This window comes from Lathyrus oleraceus, chromosome 1, assembly GCF_024323335.1.
Source record: "Lathyrus oleraceus cultivar Zhongwan6 chromosome 1, CAAS_Psat_ZW6_1.0, whole genome shotgun sequence".
In the NCBI taxonomy this organism is placed as follows: Eukaryota; Viridiplantae; Streptophyta; class Magnoliopsida; order Fabales; family Fabaceae; genus Lathyrus; species Lathyrus oleraceus.
The window spans coordinates 316,346,304-316,355,414 of NC_066579.1; the positions used below are offsets into that span (position 1 = coordinate 316,346,304).

Below are 9,111 nucleotides of genomic sequence, written 5' to 3' on the forward strand. Positions count from 1 at the left end.
TTAAGGTGTCTTACTAAAGATAATAATTGTACTCATAGTATAGCAAACAAATGTTTTTATATTCAAGATGGGATTTGACGGAACTCGACCCAAACTTATATAAATGATGGTTTCATAATATATAAACTTAATTTAATTTAGCTAATTTTCAATTTTATTAATTTTTGGTTGATGAGTTAGATTTTTGCCCATTTGTTTCCATTGTATTTTTTTTTCATTTATACAATATTTATTTTATTAAAGAAACATTTAAACATATTCATTAATATTCAACTTTTTTTTTAGGTTTTCAAAATTTCAAAATTGATTTATAATTTTTTATTTAGATTATTTTGCATCTTAGCAACAATATTGAGTTTTGTTATAAAAAAACAAGAGAGATTAAAAGTATAATTAGACCTCCCTAAAAAAATATTAAACCTAATTTTCTCTTTCAATTTCAAACTAAACAACAACAACAACAAAACATGAGTAAACCGCTCTTTCAATTCAACTAGGAAATTGAATAGTTAAAAAAACAACATTGTTGTTCTGCTTGCGGCGTCTCACAAAACTAATTAATGTCACAACACAATCCAGCAAACAGACAACGTTGTTGAAACAAACCAAAGCACACATCTCCAACACCATCAACATGAACACCAAGAAGGGTTCAGCTGCAATACTTTATCACTACCCTTGTCCTGACGGCGTTTTTGCCGCTCTCGCCGCACATCTTTACTTCAAAGCCACTTCCTTATTCTCTCCTCTCTTCTTTCCCAACACTGTCTATTCTCCTCTCAGGTTTGGTATAACCCTTTTCATCTTTCACTTTTCATCTATCATCATTGGTTTTTACTTTTTGTTTACCCTTTTCAGAGTTGAAGACCTTCCATTGAATGAAATTACTGATCTTTATCTTCTAGATTTTGTTGGCCCACCTGGATTTGTTCACGAAATCTCCACCAAAGTTCCAAGGTACTTTCTTTTTCACTTTCCTTGTTCAAAAATGCTAGAGTTCCAAAGTTGGGTTTAAAAATCTTTTGCCTCCAAGTAATTTATTTTGATTTAGTCCTTGAATTATACAAATTTTCACTTTGATCCATGTTTTGTTATAGTCCTCTGTAATGCTTTTTAATTTTCAACTATAGTCCTTATGACATAATTTTAATTAGGGTAATGGTTGCAGCCTCGTTGCATTGCAATCCTTGATATTACCCAGAGTTATATTTAAATGGATCAATGCTGCCACAATTGCGGTATCCGCAACGTAAAAAAAACTGGTATGTCATGGCTTAGATTGTGGTTGCATGCCTTTATTTGAAACCTAGTCCTTATGTGGTATGAATCATGGTTTTAAATTGCAGTCGCGGATGCGGTTGTAGGTGTTGCGATTACGGTTTCTGCGGTGTGCACTGGTTTAATGAAGACTAAAAGCCGACAAATTTTCTATCTCTTAGGACTTAAAGCCGACAAATTTTAATGAAGACTAAAATGAAAATTTGATAGTCTGATATGTTTGCAGGGGCGAAAAATATATTCAAACTATTAATATGTTATTGTGATTATTTAAGAATTGAAGAATATTTGATTATATCAACTAAGGTTATTTTGTTGTGTCTCTAGAGTGATTGTTTTGGACCATCACAAAACTGCACTTGAGAGCCTTTGCAGCGATGATACTTCACTAGGTGAGAATGTGACTAAGGTTATTGACATGGAGAGAAGCGGGGCTACTATTGCTTTTGATTACTTCAAAGAAAAGCTTGTGAATCCTGATACTGGTGTTGTGGTGAACCAACCTTCGGTGATTGGTGAGTTCGAGCGTGCGAGAAAACTTTTTAACTACATTGAAGATGTGGATCTTTGGAGGTGGAGACTTCAGAATAGCAAAGCTTTTAGCAGTGGTTTGAAGGATTTGAAGATTGAATTTGATGCCCGGATAAACTCTTCCTTGTTCGACCAGGTAATTTAAATTTGAAAAGGGCCACAAAAAATTTGCAAACATCTTCTCAAACTTTCAAATCCATGCCGCGTATTCAAATGCACTATTAGATACTTGAATTAACTGACATTTTTCAAAATTATGGTAGTTGCTTTCATTGGACTTGGATGCTGTTATTAGTCAAGGCACGGTGAGCTTGTCACATAAGCAAAAATTAATTGATGATTGTCTCAGCAACTCGTATGAAATCGCCCTTGGAAACGGTGGATATGGTCACTGCCTGGTATGACTGATATGTTCTTATTCTGATCTCTTTCTATTTCTTCCATTCTACTCCCCTTCTATGCCTTGCTTTTGTAGTCGCTTTTCATATGGCCGTGCATTTGCAATTTATTTCATCTTAGTCATTCATCGGTGTAAATTTTTTAACACAACCAGGTTGTGATCGTTGCTTTCAAGTTTCAACTAATTGTGCTTGTAGGCTGTTAATGCAGATGCCGCACTTTCAGAGTTAAGGAGTGAACTGGGACATCAGTTAGCTACTAAAAGCCAGAAACTGAAATTGAGGTTTGTTTATTTTGTTTTCTTGTTCATATGGATGCTATTCCTCATTATAGAGGTTGTTATATTATAGAACACTTTTCTTGCATTTGTTTTTCCTTTAACGAAGTGTTGCTAAGTAGTGGCTATAACTGAACTATAGCGTAGTGGAATTTGAACAAATCGTTATTGTTCTGTGATACACTATTTAGTACAAAATATTGTCAATCAATGGCTATAGTGGTGCTATAGCATTGTTGTGCAGCGGAATTTAAACAAACTGCTATTTTCCAAGATCCTCGATGGATAAGCATGAGGTAGAGGCTATTATCAATAGCTTCTATTTCTTTCCAATGTAATGATCCAGTTTCCCTACCATTGCAATGTTCAGCACTATAGATGATAATATTGAAGAAATCATGGAGATAAATCAGCAGGCTGAAAATGTCAAAATGCCGGTTTACAAACTTGCTGCACAAGAAAGGTGGAAGACCACTATATGGTCCCTAGGATATGCAGTGATTGCTGATGTTTTGGTAGATTGTTGTACTACAGTTTCAGTTACTGATGTAGTTGAGGCTCGGGTGATTCATTATGTTATTTTTTCCGCAAATTATGAATTTGTTTTCGGTTCATACAAGCTGTCGACCTTTAGACAAGGTGAATGTTTGAGGAAGGGGGGTAGCATCGTTAGATATCACCTCAGTGGGGTACAACATTTTGTACTAAATAGCGAATCACATATCACATAAATGGATAAATGTTGATTTGTTCGATTAATTGGTAAATAATCTATGTATTCAGTTTTCTGTTTTCTCTTGGATAACACTTTTTTATGGACTTATTTATACTTTAAGGGGTATTGGAGCTGTTGTATATAATGTTCCAGAGCTTGAAAATGACCAGAAGCTAAAGATAAGTTTGAGGAGTTTGGACAATGAAGATACAACTCGCATTTCTCAGGTTATTCCTCGATCAATTTGCTAATTGCATCTCATATGTGACCTATGTTAACATGTGCTATATTACTTGCAATCTATAAAGTACATACACCTAACACAACACGTACGAGTGTCATACACCGACGCGTATTGGACACAGAGACAAGCCTAATAGGTGTCTGTGCTTCATACTTTCAATAGGACTTGTATCTAACTTCTTTTAAGAATCTTCTATCAGGATTTCAGAGGTGGTGGACATCGAAATGCTAGCTCTTTCATGTTAAGGTCTGAAGAATTTGAGCAGTGGAAGGTGTGATTGGATGTTAATTTTCTCTTAACATGAAAATATCAAACAGAGTTTACACTTGATGTCATGTATGTTGGTCCAATCTTGAACCATCTATGTAACCTCATTATACACTTCTTTTTAACTACTTTTTGTAGTTACTATTTCAATGTAAATTAAATCAATTTTGTTTTACAATAATTAAATCATGTTTTGATGACTTCTTTAACCGTAAAATGATCTTACTCTGTCCCGTTAAACCAACTCAGTTGATAGCTGTGCAGGAACATTATACTGCTAGAGCGCAAGTTTGAACCAGCGACATCTTACTAGCTCTTCAAAATTTACAATAATAAACAGAAAAACACATATTGCCAAATTGTTATGCTCTTTGTTATATATAATTCCTTTCTCAAAAGAGAAATACAATGAGACTAACACTTGTGTGATTTTTCATTATTCCACAAGTAACACCAATATACCTCAAAGATAGAGGTTTAGTACAAAAATGAATATATAAAAACCAATGGCCTTATAATATGACCCTAAACAAGTCCACCAACCAAACCAAACCAAGCCTTCATCACCAATTATAAGTATAATAATCAGAAAAAACAAAAGTTAAACCTCTTACTAATTAACAGTTATGGTAATGTATATAAATATTTTATTATACATATATGATAAAATGTGTATATATTTAATTATATATATTCAGCTTTCAAGTTATTTCACTCACCACCAATCTTGATTTTCTTCAAGTCTTGAAAATATTAGTTTGTAAATGTAACATGTGAAACTTCTTCACCACCAACCATTGCTGCATTAGAAGAATACCATGCATCTTCTGTAATGAACTGCATCCACGAATCATCTTTGTCTTCCTCGTCTAAGCATGAAGACGACGCACCAAGTATGTCCGGAGACATCGTTTCGCACTCATTGATCATGGTTTGGGAACATTCTATTAGTGACAAGTTACATTGCGCTTGCGCTTGTTGCTCTTCCATGTCAGAACAAATTCCGTTTTTCTTGAACACGCGACACAATGCATAAGTATCCTGCATTGCAATCAGTTCGCTAAGAGTCAATTTGAATCGACTTATTTGAATTTATCTACTGAAACAAACATTATATTTTCAACTAAAATCATATTATTGCATAGTCAACAATTGTGGCCTAAACAGTTCTACACTGTGTGTTAAAACCCTAGTGTCTGAACAAGTCTGTGGCATAAAGATTCAAAGATGCTTAAACATAGTGTTTCTCTATATCTCTTACTAGCTTTATTTTGTTTATAGTTTCTAGAGTATAGTATATAGTATCTATTGTTCTAATTTTGTGTACAAGAATAAAGCAAAAAAGTAACCGACATAAAATGAAAGTGATAGGATAATATGAGAATTGCTGCTTTATGAGGGTGTACAAGCCTTGATGGCTTATTAGAAGAATCTAATAATTCAAGATCAAGAACAGAAATAGAGAAAAGAAAGTGATGATAGGGATCATAAGTATTAAGTAGGTACAAGACTTTTGTCTCATTAGATTAACAAAAGAAACCACAAGATGCAGTAGAATAGAACTTTGTCATATAGAGATATTATAGGATCACAAGTAAAGAATATGTCAGTTATACGTTTATAGATAAACAAATATAAAGTAATATGCATAAGGGAAGAGAGAGAAAACTATGCAACTAGAAAAGTTGAAGCTTTCCATGCACACCATGCAGTTTTCACGTTCTTCTATATTGTTCAAATAAAACTAAACTCTTTGATAGTTCAGTAAATTCTTTGTAGTTTCAAGTTCTATGCAATGTGTTTCTACAATGTATGACTGTGATTATAGATGAGAAAATTATGAAAAATGCTTTTGTTAATGTATGTTAAGAATCAAACTTCATGCTTTTTCAGATCAAGCATATGGTGACAAGTGTGCATATACACAAGCAAAAAAAGAGAATTGTGAAAGTAGGTAAAGGGTCAGGTTTTGAGTACAACAAAAACTTTTGCTTTTGTGAAAAATATATCTTAGACACACAAATCTCATAACAAAAATATAAGAGAAGTTGTCTGATTCAGTTCCTAATTTGGCCGACGCGTGATTTAAAACCAGACTTTAATTACGTTTCAATGGAAGGCTACCACATCAGCAATATTACGAGTGCAATTGCATTTACTGTAATTTAAAACTATGATCATAATATACTCATTACACACAAGATTTGCTACAAACGTAATGTTAAACTTCAGTTGCATTGCATTGCATATTGCACTGTAAAGTCGACCGTAGAGGATTCAATTTACACACAAGTATGCATAAGTTATATGTACCTGTAATCCGGAGTTGTCCTCGCACTCTTTATCGTCGAGACGATACTCATGCATAACCCAATCAGTTCTAATTCCTTGAGGAGCTCTTCCTCTATAGTAAACCAATGTTTTCTTCATACCAATAGGTCTATTTTGGGATGAAACTCTTCTGTCTTTTCCAGTTGATTTCCAGTAACCTGCTCTTGTTGCTCGATTTGTTCTGAATCCGTTAGGGTATTTTCTGTCCCTTGGTCCAAAAAAATACCACTCTGGATCTCTACTTGGCAAAAATGATTTCTCTATCCATAGCCAAAAATATTGTTTTCATCAAAATCCATAACATAAGTGAAGGATAGTGTGAAATAAAGGAGTTGCAATTCAAAATATGTAAAGAAAATGTCTGTAATAAATTACATGCAATAAGATCCACTAGGATTAGAGAGTATATATATGGAAATTAGTTTTTTTCTCATGAAGATTGTATATCATGTGGTTCTTATTTCTTAGCATAGTTCTAAATCACAATATAAAGGTTTTAGAGGTCTCGTGACATTGCAACGATAAATGCGTTCGAATCGATGCACATTTGCCTGCGATATTTTATGGTATCAAATTTCACAATCTAACTTCAACTCCAATTTAAAACCATCGTTCTAAGTCGGGGCGGCACAAGAGTGACCAAGCTAATGAAACCTATGTTTTAGGCTATGAAGCAGGAATATAGACACGGACACGACACAGACACTAACACGTCGATACCAATAATAATTTGAAAAGCTAAATAAATTAAACCTAATCATAAGTGTTGGTATCGATGTCCGTCACAGAGACTGACACTGACACGTCATTTTTCAGAAGTAGAGGTTTTAGGCCTTTGAAATCAGACAAAAGTTTCATGTTTGTAAATAGAACATTGAACTCATATATGTTCAATAACGTGACATTTTCACATTTTAGAAAGTTGCACCAAGGTCTTTGAGGTAAGAACTTCTTACTTCATAATAACCAGATTAATGGCATGAAATATACACATTTTCTTGCATAATATTGAAAAATGAAAATTGTATATAGTTTAAGTGTATTAAAAACATGTGAATGTGGAAATTTGCTATATGAAAAATGAAAGAAACAAAGTATAGAACCTGCCAATTCCCAAGGTTCACATTTATAAAGATCAACTTCAGGAATGATATCAAGTTCAATTTCTTGACCACTGATTTTTCTCTTTAGATAATAATTCACAAGCTCTTCATCAGTTGGATGAAACCTGAAACCTGGTGGTAATCCAACTGGTGACATAGTTTTCTTTCTCTTCTTTTTCTTCTTCTAGTTTCTGTAAAAGTGTTTTCACTCATCACAACCATCATTGCTTATAAATACACAAAAAAGAACCAAAGTTCCTTATCTTTGAGTTTTTTTAATCTCTCTCTCTCTCTCTCCTTCTTTTTCTTTAACAGAATTATAGATTCTTGTATAACGTTTGATACAAGCTTTTCTCTATCAATAATTATATATAAATGCTTCTTATTCATTTGTTATTTTCTTAGTATTTAATTTGATGGCACTTTTTTCTGTTATGTGACAACATTTTGGAAGAAAAGTAGGAAAGTGATTAGCCAGCAGAGCAAGAGATCTTGTAATCAGATGTATCTAGATCAGCCAATCAGTGATACCAGCAGACAGCACACACTTTGTAGAAGCACAAGATTAGTTAGCTTTCTTGGACATTCTGCACTTGGTCATTGTTTATTTAATTAAATAATAATATATATGTCTTAACAAAAATGTGCTGAGTTGTTTTAATAATTTTTTATTTATATATATATATATAAAATATATATATATATATATATATATATATATATATATATATATATATATATATATATATATATATATATATATATATATATATATATATATATATATATATATATATATATATATATATATATATATATATATATATATATATATATATATATATATATATATGCATTATTCCTAATCTTGTAAGTGATATTCCAACTCTTCCTTTTTAAATATCATATTTTTGAAAAGAAATATATTTATAGCTTTCTTGATATATGTAAAAAATAAAAAACCAATACTTAAAAAGAAATAGAAGGAGTATTTACTCATTAACATAAATGATATTGTTATATTTGTATGATAATTCTTTAAGAGAGAATAGAGTTTTTAGAATATCTTTGAGTTTGACAAAGCATGTCATTGTCCATAATCTAGTATGTGTTCTTTAGCCGTGTCTTTCAATTTTGTTCGAATTTCTCAATTTTTTCTTTTTCTTTTTTGGTTATTCATTTTTCAATCCAAATTTCCATATCGTATTTTCAATATTTTTTTATTCGTGGTAAAAAAACTATTCATCTTGTGAATTTCAATTTTATTTATACGTAAAAGGAAAAGGTTTGTAGGATCATGTTGATGATACAACGCTTGCTCCTAACAAATACAAATATAAGGTGGAACATGCCAAGTGGGTAGTTAAAGACGCTAACTCATGTCTTCGATCATCGGTTCAGTTGATCACAACATTGTTTAGAACCTTCCTCTTTACAAGACTACATTAACAGTGTGGGCTTACCAGAGTCATGAATCACGACCACAATCGGCGCGATGCCGGGCGGTCCAGTCGGAGCGGCCACCCACCACGTGGGAAGTAAGGTGCGTTTGGGCGATTGAAAACCGGACAATTGCGCCGCTATAGTGGGCCGCGGGTCGCAGGTCGATCCCGGACGAAGCGGTTGACTAAATTATTTTTCTTTTTTTGATTTTTTCCTTTTGCATTTACGATTTTGCAAGGAAGGAAGAGAAGAGGAAGATTTTGCAATAGTTATTTACATTAAACTGTACTTCTACCTTATCAACATTGTAAATAAAAATAATAATAACATATTGGGCTTATGCCCTCATTTTAATAAAAAATAATAATAACATATATTAGAATAAATAATTAAGTCTTTAATCTATTTTTATTTTATTAATTTGTTTTTTGTAAAAATTTTATGTTGGTTGCGTTATTTGTATAGATTATTAGTATATTTAGTCTAAAAAATAGTCAATTCTAAAAAGTCAACAAAAAATATC

General features: G+C 32.4%; 2 protein-coding genes across 2 annotated transcripts; one reads left to right on the forward strand and one right to left on the reverse strand.

Annotated features, from left to right (window-relative positions):
• Window positions 1–447: 447 nt before the first annotated feature.
• Window positions 448–3,920, forward strand: LOC127133022 (uncharacterized). The gene is made up of 7 exons (XM_051061711.1): window positions 448–783; window positions 859–957; window positions 1,606–1,945; window positions 2,073–2,207; window positions 2,406–2,491; window positions 3,322–3,427; window positions 3,644–3,920. Exons 1-7 carry the CDS (start codon window positions 635–637, stop codon window positions 3,719–3,721), a joined length of 993 nt encoding a protein of 330 aa, XP_050917668.1. The 5' UTR covers window positions 448–634; the 3' UTR covers window positions 3,722–3,920.
• A 140-nt stretch (window positions 3,921–4,060) lies between these two features.
• Window positions 4,061–7,357, reverse strand: LOC127133039 (NAC domain-containing protein 54). Its single transcript, XM_051061712.1, has 3 exons — window positions 7,146–7,357; window positions 6,025–6,302; window positions 4,061–4,752 (listed from the first exon to the last, which is right to left on the reverse strand). The coding sequence occupies exons 1-3, from the start codon at window positions 7,300–7,302 to the stop codon at window positions 4,465–4,467; spliced, it is 723 nt and encodes a 240-aa protein (XP_050917669.1). The 5' UTR covers window positions 7,303–7,357; the 3' UTR covers window positions 4,061–4,464.
• Window positions 7,358–9,111: the final 1,754 nt, after the last annotated feature.

Excerpts from the sequence above, each read along its gene's own strand:
- LOC127133039 (XM_051061712.1), bottom strand. The coding sequence starts at position 7,302 with ATGTCACCAGTTGGATTACCACCAGGTTTCAGGTTTCATCCAACTGAT. Across the intron at positions 6,303-7,145 it reads TGAACCTTGGGAATTGGCAG|AGAAATCATTTTTGCCAAGT; the intron begins GTTCTATACTTT and ends GGCTATGGATAG. Across the intron at positions 4,753-6,024 it reads AGGACAACTCCGGATTACAG|GATACTTATGCATTGTGTCG; the intron begins GTACATATAACT and ends ATTGCAATGCAG.
- LOC127133022 (XM_051061711.1), top strand. The coding sequence starts at position 635 with ATGAACACCAAGAAGGGTTCAGCTGCAATACTTTATCACTACCCTTGT. Across the intron at positions 958-1,605 it reads ATCTCCACCAAAGTTCCAAG|AGTGATTGTTTTGGACCATC; the intron begins GTACTTTCTTTT and ends TTGTGTCTCTAG. Across the intron at positions 2,208-2,405 it reads GTGGATATGGTCACTGCCTG|GCTGTTAATGCAGATGCCGC; the intron begins GTATGACTGATA and ends TTGTGCTTGTAG.